This window comes from Choloepus didactylus, chromosome 13 (genome assembly GCF_015220235.1).
Source record: "Choloepus didactylus isolate mChoDid1 chromosome 13, mChoDid1.pri, whole genome shotgun sequence".
Classification (NCBI taxonomy): Eukaryota; Metazoa; Chordata; class Mammalia; order Pilosa; family Megalonychidae; genus Choloepus; species Choloepus didactylus.
The window spans coordinates 23272436-23296474 of record NC_051319.1 but is presented as its reverse complement, the minus strand read 5'-3'; the positions used below and the strand labels follow the sequence as shown (position 1 = coordinate 23296474).

Genomic DNA, 24039 nt, shown 5'->3' with positions numbered 1-24039 from the left:
TAAACGTATCTTAGGATTGAAAGTTAATAATTACACTGCTTGCCAATACAAACACAACAGGCTTTTAAAATGACAAAAAAAATCCTTACCCCATACAATTTATTAATGAAATGTCCAGAATTCAATCAAAATTACTAGGCATGCAATATACCAGGAAAATGTAACACAAAATAACAAAAATACACAGTAAACTAAAACAGACTCACATGTGATCTAAACTTATATTTAGCAGGAAAAGATTTTTAAACAGCTACTATAGACATGTCCAAGCACTTACTCAAAGATGCCTATAAGGAATGAACAGAGAGCATATCTTAGTTGAGAAATGCACAGTATAAAAAAGAACTAAAATGGAAATCATAGAACTAAAAAACAATGTTTTTATATAAACATTCTCAGCAAGGATTTTACATCAGTAGATGCTGCTAAAGAAAGGGTCAGATGATAACTCAAAATGAAATGAATACAAAGTATCTAATGTTAAAACAGAAAAATATGAGAAAGAAAAATATAGATGAATCGGAAGTCAGTAACTTTAGTGTGTCAATATTAAGCAATCTAATGTATAATTGGAGCTGCAGAGTGACAAAAGGATGGGGTGGAGATGTCACTCTTGTTATGTATTTTACATTTCTATTTAAAATTAATGATTAATAATTTATTTAATTTATTAATAAATTAATAATTAATAATTAAACATGCATTTTTAAATAACCCAGGAGCATAAGAAGAAATTGCAAAGAGAATTTAAAAGTATTCTGCACTAAAAGAACATAATATAAACAAAGTATCAAAATAAGTAAGCAGCAATAAAGTGTTGCTTAGAGGTAAATACATAAAAGGAAAAAAAAAGTTTTAAAATTAGTTTACCTAGGTTTCTACCTTCAAATATTAGAAAAGAAGAGTAAGCTGCACTCAAAGTAAGTATAAGAAAGACATAATCAATATAACAGCAGAAATCATTCAAAATAGAAAAAAATTATAGATATGGAAATAGAAACAGATAATCAATGCAAACAAAAGTTGGTCCTTTGAAGAGCTAGTGAAAGTGCTGATATGTAATTTTTCCACTATTTGATTTACACATTCAATGTAATGCTAATAAATATTTTTACAGGCATTTTGCTAAAAATTAATGAAATACATATGTAGAGAAAAACAACTACTTATAATAAGCAAAAATTATTGAAAAATAGTGATATCAAGATTTTCCATAAAGATATATTAATCCAAATGGTGTGATAATGGCATAAGGCTATTCAAGCATATCAATGGTAGCAAATAGAGAATACAGAAATAGGCTCATATTTTTAAGGTAAATTGTTACAACTGAATGGGAAAAAATAAGCCTTGACCTCTACCTCCACCATTCAAACATTCACTTTGAAGAGCACCAGGAAAACAAATGTAAAAGTTAAAATTATAAAGCTCTTAAAAGAAAACAATAGAAAATTATCTTCTCAACATCGGATTAGATCATTCAACACAAAATACAGTAAAAATAAATAAGTTTCTACATGTTCATGAACTGGAGTACTACATAGCAAGATCATACATGAATTTCAAAAACATTATTTTTAAGGAAAGAAGTCATACCTAAAGGGTACATACTGGGATTGCTTTTATGTGACTTTCAAGAACTGGCAAACTAATCCATCATGATGAAAGTCAGAAAGTGTTTGCCTTTTTCTGGATGGTGAATTGACTGGAACAGGGCACAAGGAATATGCTGAGTTCATGGCAATGTTCAGCACCTTGATTAGGTTATTGGTTAGTTAGACATATTGTTTTTTTTTTTTCCAAAATGCATCACATTTTATATTTAAGATCTGTGAATTTCACTGGATACAAATTTTACCTCAATAAAAAAGAGGCAAATATAAGATATATCAATGTTGTTCATACTATGTACCATGGAGCCATATTATTACTTAAAGCTGCTTTAATCCTTCATATGTTCATTCATGCGTTTTGCACATATTTATTCATTAACTATTGCATGTGCTTATTTATAAAAGGCAAAGCACCTACACTGTAGTGGCTCCACACGAAGCAGAGTAAGTGGGGCCATGGGGTCCTGTGACCTCATTGTGGGGTGTGTATTTGGAGGATCTGGGAGCTGAAACATGGGTGGATATTTGCACACTGGTGTTTGTGGAGGTAGTGCCCATAATTTGCAATGGGTGGAGGTGTCCTAAGGGTACACTGAATGAGGAACAAAATGGTGAACTGTGGTGTCTGCATACCATGGAATACTGAGCAACTACAAGAAGGAGTGAAGCTGTGAGACACGCAACGAAGTGAATGGATTCTGTAGACAGCATGTTGAGTGAAGTACTCCAGAAACCAAGGCAAACACTATAATGTCTCACCAATATGGACTAACTACAATGTGTAAACTCAGAATTAAATCTTAGAGCACAGCCTAACACGGAAATGATTATTGTAATGGTCCATAGACTGTAAGCTCTTAAAGCAGTCAAATCTATTCCTGAATTGTAATGGCTATCTCCAAACTTGGAGATGTTGATCCCTTAATATATAACCTGATTGGTCTCTGGAACATTGAGTAGAATCTGTGTTACACCTCACACCCAGAGCTAGAGCTTGGCAGATATGAATATCAGTATTTACGCATACAGCAACTGTTAAAAAAAAAAAAAGCTGAAATAGAGCCCAGACTTCAATTAGAGAAATTAATAAAGCAGATCTAGTTAAGACTAGAGCAAATTGGGCCAAAGGGTAAAGATTGAAACTGACTATGTTCAAACTTCAACTTCCAGGTGAGACCAAGGGAAGAGATGTTTATTTGGTGTAGGATCTATATTTTCTAAACAATATAACTTCTATAGTCAGTTTGTTCAAACACTACAATTACATGGAACTTTGACTAGGAAGTGAGCTATGGTAGGTCTGTAGAGAGTAGAATGAAATAGCACACATCCTAAAGTAACTTGGGAGGAGAATAAAAACATATTCAGGGCCCCTCTGAAGAGTTGGGGGAGAATGCAGAGGTGTTTGACTTCCTTACCTGGATTGTTGCTGATGTTCTCACAAACATTGGGGACTGACGGCTTAATGTGCTGAGCCCTCTTTCTTGGGAAGGGCCCCTATGAAGCTTGTTGCTGCAAGGAGAGGCTAAACCTGCTTATAATTGTGCCCAAGAGTCCCCCCCTGAGTGCCTCTTTGTTGCTCAAATGTGGCCCTCTCTCTAACTAAGCCACCTTGGTGGGTGATCTCACTGTCCTCCCTCCTACATGGGACCTGACTCCCAGGGGTGTAAATCTCCCTGGCAATGCAGGATATGACTCCCAGGGATAAATCTGGACCTGGCTTCATGGGATTGAGAACTTCTTCTTGACCAAAAGGTGGATGCAAAATGAAACGCAATAAAGCTTCAGTGGCTGAGAGATTTCAAATGGAGTTGAGAGGTCACTCTGGTGGACATTCTTGCACACTATATAGACAACACTTTTTGGGTTTCAATATATTGGAATAGCTAGAAGTAAATACCTGAAAGTACCAAACTCCAGCCCAGTAGCCTTGACTCTTGAAGATGATTGTATAACAATGTAGCTTACAAGAGGTGACAGTGTGATTGGGAAAATCCTGTGGATCGCACTCCCTTTATCCAGTATATGGATGGATGAGTAGAAAAATGGTGACAAAACCTAAATGAGAAATAGGTTGGGATGGGGGGGGATGATCTTGGTGTCCTTTTTTTGTTTTTGTTTTTTATTCTGATTCTGATTCTTTCTGGTGTAAGGAAAATGTTCAAAAGTAGATTGGGATGATGAATGCACAACTATAGATGGTACTGTGAACAGATGACTGTACATCATGGATGATTGTATGGTATGTGAATCTTCCTCAATAAAACTGAATTTAAAAAAAAAAGGGGGGGACACATAAAGTCCTCCTTTCATGGAAGCATTCTATTGCAGAAAAGAGGCATAAACAAGTTAACAAATAAATGTAACCAAGAGATGAAAAGGAGTTAGGGTCTTCCCTTCGCAGGTTTCAAAACATGCCATGAAGCTGAGGTAACTAAACTATCATGGTGCCGATGGAGTAAAGGACATATAGATACATGGAATTAAATCAGGTGTCTGGCAGCAGAAACAGACCTGTGAATATACTGGAATTTAGTATATGATAACACTGGCATTTCAAATCAGTACTGAAATGACCCGCACTTCAAACGAGATGCCTACATTTTACCAGACTTACAAACAAGTACTGATATATTTAAACTCAAAGTGTAAAATTTAAAACCGCAGTATACTAGAAGGAATTAGAAAAACATGTTTTTTATGGTCTAGGTGTTATAATCCTAAGCATAATACAAAACACTGAAGCCAAAAAAAAAAAAAAAACAAAAAAGAATGAAAGTTTGACTGATTCAGCCATGTCTAAATCTAACATTTCTGTAAATTGACAATTTCTTAATATAAAATTTGGTAGGCTCTAACAGCATGAAAAAGTATTTGCAACTATAGAACAGATAACACTTGTTAAGCACATATTCTATATCATCTACCATTCCAAAAGTTTAAAACCACTGTAGTATTTTTAAGACTCAAGAAAAACCCATCATATATGTACTCTTATTATCCTCATTTTCCATATAAGCAGTCAGAGGATTGGAGACTTTAAGTAATTTGTCCAGAGTCATCTTTGAAAGAGAGAAGTTGCAGAGTCTAAGTTATTAAACATTGAAATATAAATAGATCCTATAAATTCCCCCCAAAAAAGGAAAAAAATAAACCAATTTTTAAAATGGAAAAAGGTTTTAGACAGCAAATCATAGAAGATGAAACAAATGACTAAGATCATTATAAAGCATTCAAACTCACTAATGATCAAGGAAAAGCAGGCAATTTAGTATTAGTTGTCAAAACTAGAAATGCTCATATGCTTTGGCCCAGCATTTCTACTTATTATCTATCCCACAAAAATGCAGGTCTTTGTGTACATGTCTTTACATGGGTTTCAGAATGTTCTTTTCAGTATTATTTGTAGTATATCAAAGACAGATATCTCAAATGCTTATCATTAGTGGACTAGTTAAATATATTACAGCCTATCCATATTCTGCAATACCATACAGCCATTTTTCAAAAATGAGGTCTCCATGTACTGACAGAAAAGTATTCATCATATATTAAGTGAAAAATGAAAGTTGCAGAGAATATATTTAGGTAAAGAAATAGATATGTCCCATTTTTGTAAAATTATACATTCTACACACAGGTCTATGTGCATAGAAAAAATATCTAGAATGATATATTTCAAATTGTTAACTGTTTCTACTTATGAGGAGTGATATTGGAGAAGTGGAGGGTGGGGAAACATTTATTTTATATGTTCTCCACAGTTCAAACTTCATAATTTAAAATATGCATTTTGTTAAAGCCAATAAGAAAGCAATGTAATGGAAAATATTTTTAAACAGACTTTTAAATAAAAAGTAAAGTACATATTTCAAGTCAAAAAAAAAAAAAAAAAAAAAAAAGGCAAAGCATCTAGCCCTCAGCTGCAGCTCTACTTAAAGCACAGAGCTGCTTTCATTTTCTCTGTTTTCATACATGACTCTTCTAGGAAATCTTTTTTGGCTTTGTTCATTTGCAGAATAAAAAGAAGCACAAAAGATGCTTTGTTTCTGTAAAGCCAAAACTATTTAAACAAAAATTCTTGAAACTAGAATGCCTACTGTCATTTTTTAAGCTATTTCATATGTCAGTCTTGGTTCAATATATGAACTACATTTTTTCAACCAACATTTCATTGTTTTCCCTTCCAAGTCCTATAGACTGTGCTTTAGCCTTATTGAACTATTGAAATTTACAATCTCTCCATTTCTGTTAGGAAGGTAAAGGATGTGAAGAAGAGGCAAGTATAGTGATGTAGGGGAGAAATTGCAAATGTGAAGGCTCAAAAAATTTACCTTCTATCTTAGTTTGCTATGGCTTCAATAAAACACCATAAACTGGGTGGAGCAAAACAAGAGGAATTTATTACTTCACAGTTCTGGAGGGTAGAAGTTTAAAATTAAGATATTGGTAGGGCCATGCTTCCTTGCAAGTTTGTAGGTAAGAATCTGTTCCATACCTCTTCTAACTTTTGAATCCATGACATTCTCAGTCATCACCGGCAGTCTCTTCTCTGTTTCTCTCTGTTTTAGTCCAAATTTCCTTTTCTTATAAGGGCACCAGTAATATTGGCTTAAGATGCCACCCTACTTCATTATGACCTCATTTTAACTTGCCTAATTCTATCTGAAACAGCTGTATTTCCAAATAAAGTCACATTCTGGTGTATTGGGAATTAGAACTTCAATATATCGTTTTGGAAGACATAATTCAATCCATTACACCTACTTTGTGCTTAAAGTCCAACCTTAGACCCTATGTATGAACTCCATACCTGAGTTAGGAATTCCCTCCACGAATTTTCATAATATCTTGCATTTCTACCATAGCAAGAATCAGACTATGGTACATTTGCTTGCTTACTGTTGTACATAGTCAGTTTTATATATTGTTGCAACTCCAGTAGTTAGAGTGAGGCAACACTCATTTATTTAATGAAATAATTCATATGTATCATTAAATGTGACAGAAATTTAAAACATGGCCTTAGTGATTTATCATTTTCTGTATGGGAGAACTAGAATTGTGGATATTGTTATTTGAGACTGTGAATTCATTATTGCTCAAATGCTCAATAACATTTCATTAGCTTTGCTAGATTTTACATATTTTAAATGGTTTATAATCTTTCTGAAGAAAGAATATGTGCTAACATATATTCTAATAAGAATTAGTGTTGATAGTAAACTGTTTGAAGGCCAATTAATAAATCATAAGTAATGGTAACATACAAGTTTAAGCATCCAAGAACAAGAATAGACATCATAAAAGCTCACCAGAAAAAACACAAACACATACATATGTGCTTCCAGTTTTAGGAAATTTATCCAGTTGCGTGCTAAATGAATTTTATAATTTTAAAGATAAAGTAAATATCATATATTTTCCTAAGACCATAACATCAACCTGAAATCTTTAAAGAATAACAATGTAAAAATGACAAAAATTTGTTTATAATAAATATTCATATGTTTGTGAAAGCAAGTGTCTCTGACATTCTTATAAATGTACACTAAAATTCAATGAATGCATAGTGACAAAAAATTGAATTTATGATGTTAATGATTTCATTTTTACGTAAAGTCAAATAATAATATTGCATAAAACAAAATGTATTTTCCTTATGTTAGGACTTTTATTATTTCTATTTTTGCTATAACAATATATTTTATAAAAAAGTTACATTGAGATATTGTCCTGGTATTAAATGACTAAAATAGTTTTACTTACTATGAGTCTATACCATTTCATTTCTTTTTCATTTTTCACATATTCCTGAATTTTCCTTTTATCAAAGTAATTATCCTGTATTTGTTATTCAGTTTCACTTGTGCTGCCACTGGTCATGTAGGGCTATTTTTACTTTGAATCACCATGGTCCTTAAAAAGCATTGCTTCAACACTTGTTTCTGCATGAAATTTTATTCATGTAAATGGATGGAAAATCTAGTGGCTACTAGAGTTGTGCTGACCTGTTTTTTTGCATCCAGTCATGGAGAAAAGTTCTAAATGGAACAGCTGAAAGAGAATTTTGGTCCAATCTAAAATAACTGAATGGAGGGGAGTTGGTCTCAGGCTGTGCTAAGAGGGAGAACAGAAAAAGAAGTCTACCCAGAAAAAGAAGTAGGCATGTCCTATCAAGAAGTGGAAAAAAAGAGCTTTGAGATACAATGTATGTCTTTGTAAAATTTGCTTAAAAGTTCTCAACCTATTTGATATTACATAAATAAAACATGTAACATAAACTTATAATATTTTATATATTTGTGGGAATTATAATAATGAGTACATACAAAATTCCAAAAAAGTAATTATATTGGGGTGGGGGGTAGGAAGATTTAATTAAATTAATTATGAATCATATAAAGCATAAGTGTAGAATTATGTTGTATTACAAATTATATGCTAAATAACTATAGAAAAATGTAACTTTATTTGAAAACTATGGAATAAAAATCCATTATTTAAACCTTTTTAAATGTCTGCTTAAAATTATGATGTAATGAACTGGTTAATTTGTGCATGACTGTTAACATACTGTTTTTTCTAACCCATTTAGTTTTCCTCTCTCAAATTCATGAGCATTAAACAATGAAGCAGATGCAATAAGGGGAAAACATGGATGAGTAGATCATTGAAGTTGACGTTAAGTACCACATCATTTAATAATTTTGCTGGGTTTTCAAAAGAAGAAATATTTTAACACCAGATCCATGACACTAAAAGAAAGAAGTCTAAATGGAGGATTTTCCACAATTAAGTGATACCTTGATAATTCTAAAATATAGGTCATACATGTGTGTGTATGTGTTTTTAGGCTCAAATTAAAGACCATTAGAGGAATTAAGTTAAGACACAATATGTGTGCCTATAATAAAAGGTGTAAGGAAAAGAAGAGGGCAAAAAAATTGAGAAAATAGATACAAGGACACTTGCAACATTATTTTACTCATCTAACGTACATAATGATAAACAAATCATAATCACTTATGTTATTTATATGGAACTTTAAATAAGTGCTAATGTAGCAGAAGTAGCAATATAAATTAACTGGCACATCCAAAAATCACTGATCTAGTAAATGGGAAAGCTGATGATCTAAGTCACATCTCAACTCCAAGTCTATTGCACTTTCAAATTCACTGTACTACTGAGATATCCTAAAGAAAAAAGGGTTACTTCTATGGTGAAGTAGCAAATTTACTCACAAAGGTACTCCAAAAATATAGTTTCTGCAATTTGTCTAAATTGACCTTGTCTTACTCTGAAACCACTATCCCTTGGGTAGGAGTAAGCTTAGGCTGCCACATAATGCAAATAATAAAATGTATGCAGTGCTCAAAGTATTAGGTAAAAAGGATCAAGTTCACAAATTTCCCTTCCTTTCCAGGATATGTGGTAAATAATAAACAGTGCAAAAGAGGAGAATAATAGTTTATTGTGGCATTGGAAATAGCTCTCAGATCTTCAAGTTATCCTCTTGCTTCATTCATATGTTTTCATGGCAACATCCGTTTTCTGTTTGGTCACTGCCAAACAAGTTGGCGTTTGGGGTGAAGATAGTGGCTTTGGTAACCTGAGATATATCTCTTTTAGTTTGCAAGTGTCCAGTAGACCTGCTTGACTCATTTGGCTTTTCCCTAGCTTCTTTTGGCATACAGAGCATTCTCCACGCATGCAGCCATGGTCTGACTCTCTTTCCCATTATTTCCTGAACTAGGCAAGTGAGAACCTCCTTGCTTTGGAGGACCCAACAGAGCAACAATGTCCTAAGAAATCCCTCAACTAGTCTCTCAGTTACTTCTGAGACCAATCCATACTAGAACAGTATCGGGACACTCTACATAAAGATAAGCACTTCCTGGTCTCTCTATAATTATGGATAGAATTAAGTTTATTTCACCATGCTTGGAGCACATATAAAGAGTGGGGTGAAAACAAATATTTAAGGTTCCCCAAATTATCTTATTTTCTATATCCACACCTCTTTCTAGGTTCAACCTCTGAGCAGGGGAATGGAGAAATGAGATTTTGTTTCCTCTGCCACCTTTCTTAATCTGTCATCCACTCAAGGTCAGAAAATATAAGTTTTCCCTCATTTCCATTACCTTCTTCTCCTTTAAGCAGTACTCTATGATACTTCTGAAAGTCATAAATGAGTTCATAGAGGAATCTTATAGAAAAGCCATTATTTCTTTCCTACAAAGACATGAACATCTATCAAAATCTGATATTGGAATCTCAAAGCTCAACACTAACTTTGTCGTTACATTTGTACTCATGCTATAAAAGTCATTATTACTATGTATTTTTTTCAAAGTTTCCTTCCCCACTACTCAAGAGTATATGGAACCATTGGCTGAAATGTAAAGGAGAAACATACATGGTTATTGTTTTCTTATAGACCTTGATGATTAGCCTCTATATAGAGTAAACTCTATATATGATCATGAATTTCAAATATATTAACTAGTATACTAGAATATGTTATAGTGAAGCCTGATTAGACTATAAAACTTACAATATCTGTATTAAAATCTTATGGAATAGAATATACTTTCTTGCATTTCCCTGCTTATCAGTTCTTGTGACAATAATATTTATCTTTCTCCATAGTTGATGCTTAGTTAAAATGTGGTGACTTCCACAAAAATGGAACGTTCTTCTTGCTAGTGACATGGCTGCATTTATGTGAAGAGTTTTTCACATCATTTATCTCTTCTATTAATGAATGAACTGCTATATGAAGTAAACAATAGGAGCAGGGGGGAAGACTAAATAATAGAAGAAAGTGGAAGCATTAAAGTTCAGTCAATTTTTTTTTTTATTAGAGAAGTTGTGGGTTTGCAGAACAATCATGCATAAAATACAGGATTCCCATATATCATCCCACCACTAACACTTGCATTGATGGAAAATTTGTTTCAATTGATTCATACTGCTTTTTTTGTAATTCTACTATTTTTTAACAGTAGTTACATTTGTTACAATTGATGAAGGATTATCAAAGTAGTAGTATTAATGACTGTTCATAGTTTATGGAGGGTATTTTCCCCCATATTCCCAAACTATTATATTTTTTTCATGCATGTCTTTATTTTATTATTCATTTACCCATACACTGGATAAAGAGGGTGTCCGTCCCAAGGTTTTTATAATCACAAGGTCACAAGATAAAAGCTATATAGTTATACAATCAATATCAAAGATCAAGGCAACTTGATGACAGTTCAACATTTTTCAGATAATTTCTTCTTGCTACTCAAATACACTAGAAACTAGAAAGAAATATCTACATAACAAGTCAGTAGTCATAATCATTTGTTACATCCTAACTTCTCCATTACAACTCTTCCTTCTCATTTGATCTTTCTCTAAATCTTCAGGGATACCTGGGCAATGCCCACTTTAACTTCTTTGTGCTGAAAAGGGGCATTGATTATGGGGGTAGAGGAATGAAACTTGTTGATGTTCTTGGAGAGACTGGTACTTTTAGGTTTCAGAGCTTATCTGGCATAGGATCAATCTGGAGCATTTAAGTTTCTGAAAAAATAAACTTAACAAGTGAAACTTTTCTAGAGCTTGGATAGAGCCCAGGGTATTCAGGAATATTGTTGGTTGGGGCTTGGCAAGCTGTGGCAAATTGCAGTATCTGGCTGAAGCTTGCATAATAGTAACCTCCAGAATGTCCTCTCAACTTTATTTGAAATCTTGTAACCACTGACTTTATTTTGTTCCATTTCTTCTCCCCTTTTGGTGAAGAAGGCATTGCCAATCCCTTGATGTTAGGGCCAGGCTCATCCCTGGGAGTTATGCCCATCTTTCCAGGGAGACTTGTCCCATATAAAGGGGATGGGGCGGGGGAGGTTAGTGAGTTTATTTGCAGAGTTTGGCTTAGAAAGAGATGCCACATCTGAGCAACAACAGAGGTTCTCTAGGGCTGACTAGGGCATAATTATAAGTAAGCTTAGCTTTGCCATTACAGAAATAAGTCTCATTAGAGCAAGCCTCAAAACTGAGGGCTTGGCTTATTAAATTGGGAGTCCCTACTGCTTGAGAGAACATCAGGAGTTCCCTAGGGTGAGGGGTGTTTAATAGTTCCATATTTTTCTCCAGTCCCTCCAAGGACTTTGCAGATATATTTTTATTTTCTGCCCAAAATACTCTGGAATGTATCAGGGTATTACATTAACCTGTACAGAATAACAAGATCTCATTCCCTACTCTATGTTCCATGCAATTAGGTTGTTTAAATAAACTGAACAGACAGGTTGTGCCAGTTTGGATTTATTATATCTGCCAGAAAAAGCCATGTTTTTAATGCAATTTTGTGAGAGCAGATTAATTAATCTTTTTGATTTGGGTGTGACCTTTTGATTGAATATTTTCATGGAGAATTGGCCCTGCCCATTCAGGGTGAGTCTTAATTAGTTTGCTAGAATCCTTTAAAAAGAGCCAACACAGACACAGATGCTAAGGTAAGAGAAACCCAGAGACCAAGATGCTTGTTGAGGCTTTAAGATGCTAGCCTAGAGTTTGCTCCAGAGAAGCTAAGAGAGGACAAAATGCCCAAGAGCAGGTGAGAGAGACTTTTGGAGAGATACTTGGGAGCTGACTGAGATGCTTAGAGATGTTTGGAGATATTTGGAGATGGTAGCCTAGAGTTTTCTCCGGAGAAACTAAGGATGAACAAGAGTTGAGAAGTTGAAAATCAGAACCCCAGAACAAAGGATCAGCAGACACCAGCCACATGCCTTCCCAGGTAATAGAGGTTTTCTGGATGCCTTTGGCCATTCTTCAGTGAAGGTATCCTTTTGTTCATGCCTTAATTTGGACATTTGCATGGCCTTCGGACTGCAAATTTGTAAGCTAATAAGCCCCCTTTGTAAAAGCCAATCCATTTCTGGTATTTTGCGTAATGGCAGCATTAGCAAACTGGAACACAGGTAAATTAGGTAGTATGCTACAGAGAATTTAAATTTTGGACAAAAATAAATATCTCTTCCTTTTATCTCACACAGATGTTGAAGTTTTAACGTACAGATAATATCATAGACCGTACAATATTTGTCCTTTTGTTTCTGGCTTATTGCACTCAACATAATGTCCTCAAGATTCATTTACCTCCTTGCATGCCTCATAACTTCACTCCTTTCTGCAACAACTCAGTATTCCATTGTACGTAAACACCAGAGTTGGCCCTTCCAGTCATCAGTCACCTCCACCCATCAGATGGGCCACCTCCATTCATTTCAGCCAATTTGTTCTTATTGTAAACTTAACTCAAAGCCAAATCGTTCCTTGTATAACTTGGATGTCTGGTCACATATAAATTTGTATGTCTAATAGAGTATGTAGCTTTTCTTCATATTTAATTTATTCTTGAGCTGCTAATTTAGAAAAAGCACATTCAATGATGAGGCATTCTTAAAACTTCTTTGCAATTTTAAAGTGATGCATTTGTTAATAATGCTGTGCTAATGAATAGCGGATATCAACTGGAGACAAATTGAGAGCATTTTCATAATGAAAATAGTTGCTTATTACCCTTAGAGTACATAAAGCTAGAAGCTATTATTTAAATAAAATTGTTCATGCAAATTATTATCAGTTAATACTATTTCAGAAGTACAGATTTGGGATATTATATTTTTGACCCACTTTTAAAAAGCATACATCCCTACGGTTTTCTAGTAATGTAATATTTTATATCACTAAGATCTTAATTAACATAAATAAAAAATGAATCATATATTTACAACTATGCAAATATCTGTCATGGGGTGTGTTATAATTGCATACCTAAGCTATGTCAGGTAGAGCATAAGGAATTTGGAAGATAAAAAGGAGAGATTAGTTCATATATTATGTCCTTTGTCTATTTCATGTACATTTTGAAATCTATACAAATCCTATGTAGGAATCACAGAAAGTTGTTTGTTTTCATGGAAGATTTAGTGCATGATATATTGGTTTAGAGTGGCAGACTCTGTAATATCCTCCAGCTGAATAATAGCATGGCACTAGTTCCTGATATTTATTTTAAAAATGAAACTGGGACAAAAAACACAAGCATGTATCTTTCAGATCAAAGTGATTTCCATACAAAGGTCACTGACGGATTGCAAGATCAACATATTTTTCTTAAAATTCTGTTGAGGATTTTGAGATATGATTTCCATAACGTCAAAGAAAACAAATACATGAAGGTGTTATTGGACTGTAAAGGATTTAAGTTGATCTGTATATGTGGAAAACAGTATCATCTCTACTAACATTTGCTCTTTGAAGCTTAATTCCAATTGCAAACTTTTCACCTTAGGAAACTGTAATTTAAACAGGATCTATTTTGCACATCAGCTCTCAGAGGTCTACCTTGAAATCTCTTCTTATCTGCAATTCTCAAAAGAGAATTTGTAAGACTTTCTGTGAGAAAATGGTAGTTGGTACTGGTATGTACTTTGAGGGAGGTTTTTTTTCAATATGTATTTATCAGTACAGATTCCATGTTACCAAAAAAAAAAAAAAAAAGGTTACTTGTAGTATACTACTGCCTCCTAATGTAATACAAACATGCTTCTCTTTTATAGAATCAATAAATTCTACATACATGCTTAATTTGATTCTGAATGTTGACCACAGGAACACTAACGACATATAAAAACCAAGTTTCTTTTCCTCCTTAGAAGAAAGAGCATATTTGAAGCTCTAGGAGTGGTATTTTGCTTTGAATATGAATCCTGTCAAAATTTTCTTTTGAATAAGACTTTTCAAAGGGTGAGCAATCCATTTCACTATTATTTGCCCATAAATTTTAGTATGAAAATATTGGAATGCATATCAGTAATTCTTCCAACTTCATGTGGATTAGAATCCACGTGCTGACTAAATGTTTAACTCTCTGCTTTACAGTTCATTATTAAAGGCAATTGATGACATTGCAAGTGCAAAAATAACTGAAAGCCGAGCAACAGTATTGTGCCACTTAAAAGAAACAAAATTACACAGTTTGGAGATTTGTTTTATACATCATCTAATGTGTAGGAAGATATTCCAGAATGAGAGACTGTAATCAGCACCAAGACACAGGAGGCTGGTCATCTTGAATGACTAGATGATTTTCCAGGCCTCCAAAATCTCGCCTAGTTCTAATGCATATTCCACTAGATTTTTTAGCCAGTTTTTCCTCTAAATTTGAATGCTATGTATGAGAAATCACAATCCATCTAATTCCTTCAATGTATCCAATAGGCTTATTTATAACTTCTGCCTTGAAAGAAAGAAATGAACTTCTTTTTTTAATGACAGAAGAGAAACAATGAAAGGAAAAGAAATATGCTTAAACACAGCATTGTATTAAAATCGATTTTAATTTGAGAATAAAAACAAATCACATTTCAAGAATACTTAATCTTAATCTGTTATAAAGTCATAAAGTATGGCTTCATAATAATTTGAATTCCTCTCATACGTTAATTACTGGGTAGATTTAGAGTAGTGGTTAAAGTAGTTTGAGTCTGGATTTATCTACATGTTTCTAAAATATAAACTTACTTTTATTAAAACAAAATTCTAAAGTGACTAGCAATGGATAAAGGGTTGTTTAAGTATTCTATGTCCTACTACATTATTTATCACACATCTGAATGCATAACCAGAAATAGAAGACTTGCAGGTCCACATTAAGGCTACTGTTCTTTGTCATTTCCAATGACCTTTTTCCCTCAATCTAAAAATTATGCATAGTCCACCAGATTTTTTAGCCAGTTTTTCCTCTAAATTTGCATGCTATGTATGAGAAATCACAATCCATCTAATTCCTTCAATGTATCCAATAGGCTTATTTATAACTCCCAAATATGCATTTTCAGCCCTTCCTCTATCTTTCCCCTTTCCATTTTCCACATTTCAACTGCCAACTTGTCTATTCTTGTAGGCATCTCAAAATCAGCATGTTCACAAGCAAGCACATTGCTTTTCTCACTTCCTGCCCAACATCATCTCCTCTTATGTTCTGCTCATAACTGTATGTGTTTTTTTTTTTTTCCTTCCACAGGTAACAATGTGTGCCCAGAAATGAGTTGACAGTTTGAAGGAATATTGGACACCATTTTTTTTGCTAGTCCTCAATACAAAATTTGTTTCTTTTTTTCTGACATTTAGTTTGACTTTCCTGTACAATGTGATTTTCATTGTTCAAATTTGCCTCTAAGCTAGAAACTTAGGTTTCCAGACTGGTATCTCATTTGTAAATCTCTCCTTCTCTCCCTACCAGTTTAAGTTCAAGTTATTTGAGGTTCTACAAAATACAAGATTACATAAAGTGATATATACAATTTTGTCAATTTAATGACTTTATATTTAACAATACATATATTATGTGTATGGTGGTATTTAAAAAGTAATAGTAGATGGTAGGTAATTGTCGTACACATAGTAAGTACTAAAGAACAGGCCAAATTTAGGAATGTGGAGAAATAGATTTCACTTCTGGATGGACATGAATAAATGCAATGCCATGCAGCAATAGTGTGTGTAAAGAATGGGAAGGAATTTCTGATAATTTAAGAATATACTATTAAATTATTAGGTAGGATACGTTCTGTCCCCAACTCCACCCCTTGGTTGCAGAACCAATGTGCACTGTGTATAAGACAAAATGGAACATATATTAGCAACTGGTTGAAGGGCTATACCATAGCCAGTAGGATAGAATCATAAGAAGGTAGAGTGTTGTTTTCCAGTTAGACTTCAAGTGAGCCCTCAGCAAAAAAATTCCACTGTTCTATTAAGCCACCACAGTGAATTCTGTAGAAATGAGTGCATTCCTACATTTCTTTCATCATAAAATGCAACCAGCATTACCAGGGGACAGGGTGGGTGGGGATAGGGAATCGGAAGTTAAGACTTAAAATATACAGGATTCCTATTTAGAATGATAGAAATATTTCAGTAATGGATGGTCATGATGGTAGCATAGCATTGTGAACTGAAATATGTGTCTGAATGTGTTAAATGGGGAAATGTTAGGTTGCATATATGGTAACAGAATAAAAATAAAAATAAAAATAAAAATAAATCCATGGAACTGCATTATGCAAACAGTGAACTCTAAGTTAAACCATTGACTGTTAATAGTACAATTATAAAAATGTTCTTTCATCAATTGTAACAAAAGTTTCACACCAATGCAAGGTGTGAAAATTAGGGTGGTATAGGGGAATCCTGTATTTTATGCATGATTATTCTATAAACCCACAGCTTTTCTAATAAAGAAAAAATGTACAATGGTCAGCATTAATTTTTAATCATATTTTTTATTGTAACATATAATGTATATACATATAAGTGATAACTTTCCAAATACACTTTAACAAGTAGTTAGGAAGCAAAGCTCAAAGAGTATTATGGGTTACAGTTCCACAGTTTCCGTTATTTCCTTATTGTGAAATATTCCTACAAGAATTATATCTTTCAAAGTATATTTAACAAGAAGTTATACAGGAAATTCCCAGAGTTAAGAGTTACAGTACCATAGGTTCAGTTATTTCCTTATTGTGAAATATAACATATGTACCAAAAGGTGATAGCTTTCAAATTACAATTTAACAAGCAGCTATAGAACAGATTTCAAAGGATGCTATGGGTTTCACTTCCACCATTTCAGTTCTTTCCTCCTAGCTATTCTAATACCCTAGCAAATAAGAAAAAGAAAATTATATCTGCCTTTGTTAAATTCCATGTTGTCTGTTTCTACCCCTTCCTCTAGTCTAATCATTTTCCCAATCTTCAGGGATGTCTAGGCAGTGACCACTCTAACTTGTTCATGTTGATATATCGAGTTGTTGACTTTATGAGATAAGGAGACACATCTGTTTGATGTTTTTGAAGAGGCTATTGTCTCTGGGTTTGGGAACTTAGCTAGCATAGGAGTTGTCTGAAGAATTAGTTTCTGAAGAATAAACTTGGTGAAACTTTTATTTGGCATATCTAGGTGAAACTTACATAGGTGTAACCTCCAGGACAGTCTTTTGACTCAATTTGAATTCTCTTAGCCACTGAAGCCTTATTTTGTTGCCTTTCTTTTCCCCCTTTTGGCCAAAAAAGTATTCTCAATCCCTTGATGCCAGGGTCAGTCTCATTCCCGGAATTTGTCCCACATTGCCAGGAAGACTCATTCATCTGGGGGATCCTATCCCACCCTGGGGAAGAGTGATGGATTATTTGCAGAGTTAGGCTTAGAGAGAGAAAGTCCACATTTGAGCAACAAAAGAGGTTCCCTGGAGGTGACTCCTAGGCATAATTATAGGTGGGCTTAGCCTCCCTTTAACCATAAGTTCCACCTGAGCAAGCTTCAAGATGGAGGGTTTGACTTATAAAATAGGGAGTTCCTAAGTTCACATAGTATATGATATGTCTGTGATAATACATCCATATCTCACATTTCCTCACTTAGTTGTACAACCCTCATCACCTCCATTTTTAACAATTTTCATAACCCAAAACACCTCAAAGCTCTTGTCAGCCTTAATTATTTGTCCCTAGGATTTGAGTGGTACAAGTATGGTATTCCTATTATTCCTATTAATTATAGTCCCTAGGATGCAACAGGTAGATTTTTCTCATATACCCTTCTGTTTTTCAACTCCTTGTGCTCGTGTCATACCTTAGAAATACACTGATTTTTGTGGGATGCCATGGAAATGGAAAAAGGACTCTTTAAGTCTCTGAATGGAAATACTCACAGAAGCTTTTTTTAATGGGGAAAATAAATTTGGGGATGGGCCAAACCAAGGTCTTCTGCATTTCCAATGACCTTCTGCATGATGAAAAGGTTCTAATGTAGTCAAACTGTCACCAAGACTGGCTGGACATTGGCCTCTACTGTTGCAGGTTAATATTCAGCAATGACTAGTTAATCAGATCAGTCTCAATTATGGGAAGCATACACTATTGAGTTAATGTACTTCCTCTGTTCCTCTACCAGGGAGAGTATATAAGCAGCTCATTGAACTAACACAAGGGCTGCTGGAGAATGAGACTAAGATCCACAGGAAGACTCCACCTTGCCACCTGATTATTGTGAGTCTACTCATCCTGGATTGCCCTTTTGGGGATATTTACATGACACAGATATCTTACATTTTTGCTCACTCTGGAAGTTCAATGCAGAGTTCTCCCACAGTATACCATGAAGCAAATTTTCCAATTTTGTTTTTTCAAAGTCCTGAAAAGCTAACAACTCCCTTAGGCATTGCCCATGAAGCTGTGTAGATTCATTCTTCAGACTACCTCTCCTTTCACATAGATATCTAGATATAAGAACCACAATTCTGTCCTTTATGGAGACTTTCATGGCCATTCTTAAACTGTGCTGTAGTGCAGTGGTTATCCACTCTCAGTTGGTGCCAGTGTATCATGTAGACCCAACTATAAACCAGGCTGTGTTTTTCCCTCATATATTTACTGGTGAAAGGGGATTCCCCAGGACTATGTCAGAGATGGTTGAAGAGTGGCAACAAAGCAATAGAAGTAGACACAGTAGGTGCCTAAGCCAACTGTTTTTGACATTTAGTTTTGCTTTCCAGACCTGCTCAAATTCAGTCTCAGATATGCAATTTCCAAATAAGAATGTAATTTTGCTGCACATGTCCAATTTTGATTTACTGGCTCAGTTTATGATGAGTAGTTTTGGTCACAATGTGCTCCATAGCCAGGCATTCAGCAATTACCAGAGTTCTCTGTAACAAGCCAAAGGCTGCTTTTCAAATGGAAAATAGCTGTCAGCAAAGAAGGTCATGGCCTTACTACAAAACATTAGAGTTCTGTGCAGTAATTGCCTTATTGGGGCTTGTCAGACATTTTATAGGATCCTTCCAATACAGTGTTCTCTGCAAGATCATAAAGCTTGGTGGTTTTGTATTGTGTTTGTTAACTTAGTTAAGCTGAAACTATGCTTGCCAGAGGTCCCTTCCCTGTAAGGTTTTGAGTTAGGTCTGGCACCCTCCAAAATTTCTGAGATTTGGAACATAAAAGTTAAGCAATATCCAGTATGTTCTGAAAGATGGAGTTGTGTGCCAGGCACCACTGTAGTTGGTACACATTGTCATCGAACTGCTGGTTCACGTTGTTTGTGTGGGATAGTAGCCAGGACCCTAGCTTTTCCAGCTCCTGTCAGATATATTTCTTTATTTTCTTTAGTTTGAAACCTTGTTTTTGTTTGTTTGTTAACTGTCTTTTTTTGATTAAAAGCCAATTTCTTAGAGTAATTTTAAGTGTGCAGAAAAATTGCACAGAAAGTACAGAGAGCTTCCAAATACCCTCTCTTACTCCTTACTAACGTAGTTTCTCCTATTAACAACTTGCATTAGTGTGATACATTTCTTCCAAATCAATGAACCAATACCGATATATACATTATTGTTAAGAAAGTCCATATTTTATATTAGCTTCACTCTTTGTGTTGTGTAGTTATATGGGTTTTAATAAATGTATAGTGTCATATATACACCATTACCGGCTCATACAGAATAGTAACACTGCCCTAAAACTACCTGTGTTCCATCTAGTCTCCTGTTCCCCACCTCCCTGAAACCATGGCAATCACTGAAATTTTTATTGTTGCTATAGTTTTGCTTTTTCCATAGTGCAATTTATTTGGACTCAAAGAATATAGCTTTTTGAGACTGCCTTCTTTCAATTAGCCATATGCATTTATAGTTGCCCATGTTTTTTTGTAGCTCATTTCTTTTTTCTTTTTTTTTTTTTTTTGTTAGAGAAGCTTTAGGTTTACAGAAAAATCATACAGAAAATATGGAGTTCCTATATAACCTTCCTATTGTTAACTCTTTGCACTAGTGTGGTACATTTGTTACAACTGATGAAAGAATGTTATTATATTTATACAATTAACTATAGTCCATGGTTTATATTATGTTTCACTATTTGTGCTGTACAGCCCAATGTTTTTGTTTATTTACAAATTTTATTCTAGTAACATACATATAACTTAAAATTTTCCCTTTAGCCACATTCAAATATATATATATATAATTCAGTTCTGTTAATTACGTTCACAATGTTGTTCTACCATCACCACCATCCATTACCAAAACTTTTCTAATACCCTAAACAGAAATTCTGTATAATTTAAGCATTAACTCCTCTTTCCTTACTGCACCACGGCCCTTTGTAATATATATTTTTGTTTCTGACTCTTTGAATTTGCTTATTCTAATTACTTTATACCAGTGAGGACATACAATATTTATCCTTTTGTATTTGGCATATTTCACTCAACATGACATCTTGAAGAGTCATCCATGTTGTCATAAGTATCAAAACTTCATTCCTTCTTATAGCTGAATAATATTCCCTTGAAGGTATAATGACAAATATTATTTATCCACTCATCAGTTGATGGACACTTGGGTTGCTTCCATATTTTGTCAATTGTGAATAATGTTGCCACGAATATTGGTGTGCAAATATTTGTTCAAATCTCTGCTTTCAATTATTTTGAGTATATACCTAGACATGGAATTTCCAGGTCATATGATAATTCTATATTTAACTTTCTGAGGAACATTGACATGTCTTGCACAATGGTTGCACCAACAATGAATGAGTGTTTCCTATTTCTCCACATCCTCTCCAACATTCATTTCCTGTTTGTTTTTTTTTTTAACAGTACCTATTCTAGTGTGTGTGGAATGGTACTTTATTTTCATTTTGTTTGCATTTTCCCAATGGCTAATGATATTAGGCATCTTTTCAGATGCTTTTTGGCCATTTATATATTTCTCTTTGAAGAAATTTATATACAAGTCTTTTGCCAGTTTTTAATTGGGTTTTTTTTTGTTGCTGAGTTGTAGGATTTCCTTATATGTTTTGATTATTAAACTCTCATGAGATATGCGACTTCCAATTTTTCTCCTATTTTGGAGGTTGTCTTTTTACTTTCATTATGAAGTCCACAGCTTGGTACTTTTCACAAGGACAGATGTATAGACCGATGGAATCAAACTGAGATTCAGAAATCAATCCTCACAACAATGACCAATAGATTTTTGACAAGGGAGCCCAATATATTCAATTAGGAAAGAATATTCTCTTCAACAGAAGGTAAATAATACTCCATTGTATGGATGTACCACAGTTTATCCATTAACCTATTGACAGTTATGAATAAAACTGCTACAAGAATTTGTGTTCAGTATTTTGTACAAACAAAAGTTTTCAATTCATTTGGGTAAATGCCTAGGAGCACAATTACTGGATCATATGGTAAGTCAATGGTTAGCTTTGGAAGAAATTGCCAGATTCTCTTCCAAAGTTTTTGTATCATTTTATGTTCCTGTCAGAAATGAATCAGTGTTCCCTGCTCCACATCACTGTCAACATTTGATGTTTTCAGTATTTTTTAAATTTCAGCCATTCTTATAGGTATGCAATGGTATACCACATTGTTGTTTTAATTTGCAATGCCATAATGACATATGATGTTGAAAATCTTTTTGTATGCTTATTTGCCATCTGTATATCATTTCTGGTGGAGTGTCGGTTCAGATTTTTGCCATTTAAAAAATAGGTTGCTTGAGTTCTCATTGCTGAGTTTTAAGAGTTGTTTGTATGTTTCGGATACAAATCCTGTATCAGATATGTATTTTGAAAATATTTTCTCCCATTCAGTGGCTTGTCTTTTCATTCTCTTTAGCAATGTCTTTGAGAGAGCAGAAGCTTTTAATTTTAATGAAGCTCAAGTTATCAATTTTTTTCTTTCATGGAGCATGCATTTGGTGTTATATCTAAAAAGTCACTGCAAAAATCAGTTACCTTGATTTTCTCGTATGTTGCCTGTTATCTTCTAGATATTGCAGAGATTTGCAATTTATATTTAGGCATATGAGAAATTTTCAGTTTATTTTTGTGAGTGGTGTAAGATTTGTGTCTATATTCTTTTTTTTTCTTCATGTGGATGCCCAGTTGTCCCAGAACCATTGTTGAAAAGACTCTTTCTCTACTGAATTGCCTTTACTCCCTTTTCAAAGATCAGCCAACTATATTCGTATGGGTCTATTTCTAGAGTCTTTCTTACGTTCTAGTGATCTATTTGTTTATTCTTTCCCCATACCACACTGCCTTGATCACTGCACCCTGATGTCATGTAGTGCCAGTCCTTTGACTTTGTTCTTCATACAAGTAATTGTTTTAGTTTCTTGGATGCTAAAACAAATACCAACAGAAATTTATTGGCTGATGGTTTTCAGGCTAGAAGAAGTCCCAAACTGAGGAATCAGCAAGTTGATGTTTTCTCCTCAAGACTGGGGCATTCTAAGGCTTGCTGCCAGAGATCCTTGGTCCTTGGATTGTCTGTCACTTTGCAATGCACGTTAGCATCTTCCTTTTCCAGTTTCTGTATGCTTTCCATGGGTTCTACTTCTCTCTGCCTTTCTCTATAAGGCCACTAGTAATATGATTAGGATAGTGATAGTAATGGGATCATGGTTCAGTTGGGTTACACATTAGCTGAATTAACCTCATCAAAAGGTCTTATTTACAATGGCTTCACATGCACAGAAAGGGACTAAGAAGAAGAACATGTCTTTTGGGAGGTACATAACTGCTAGCCAACACAGTCTGCCCAATGGACCCCAAGAAGATATGTTCTTCCCATATGCAAAATGTTTATTCCATCACATCATTCCCAAATCCTTAAGCCATTTTAGAATGAGGCTAAGTCCAACTTCCTATCAAAATCAGTTATGGGTTTGGTCAGTCTGGGGCAAAAATCTTGTTTGATGGATTTTTGAAACATAGAAAGCAAATTATTAGTTTCCAATATGCAATGGAAGGACAGACATAGGATAAATATTCCCATTCCACGAGGGAGAAATTTGAAGGAAAACAGGCATCATGGGAACCCAACAAGTCGAAAACCCAACAAGGAAAACTCCAATAAATTTCAGGGTCTGAGAGTCACCTGTGGATTGATGTTTTGTCTTCCAAACACGATGAAGTGTCAGCCCAATCCCTGCCAAGTGCTTGCACATGGGCTGTGTTCTGCCTGAAAACTGAGGTGAAGGCCCCATCCTCTCTGAGCATTGGAATGGCATCCAGGCTATCCATGAGCACCAGGGCACTGACTACCATCTCTGAGCATTGGGGTGGCAGCACACTCCCTGAAGAATGGAGTACAAGGCTCACCCCTTCCAAGTGCTGGGGTAAATGGCTTGCCCCTCCAAGTGAAAAGGTGGACCTACCCTTTCCACACATGTAGATGGGCCCTCTCTCTTGGCCTGAGGAGATCTTTTTGGTGGAGACCTTTGTTTCATGGTTCTCTTCTTGAAGTCATTCTTCTTTCAATTCCCTTCTTAGTCCATTTTAG

At 34.5% G+C, this 24039-nt stretch overlaps 1 protein-coding gene across 1 annotated transcript in view; it reads right to left on the bottom strand.

Annotated features, from left to right (window-relative positions):
- The window catches only part of LOC119507651 (band 4.1-like protein 5), a 55661-nt gene extending 31857 nt beyond the window's left edge, over positions 1-23804 (bottom strand). The window contains 1 exon segment of the mRNA XM_037800879.1: positions 23635-23804. Coding sequence (XP_037656807.1) covers positions 23635-23804 — 170 coding nt within the window.
- Positions 23805-24039: the final 235 nt, after the last annotated feature.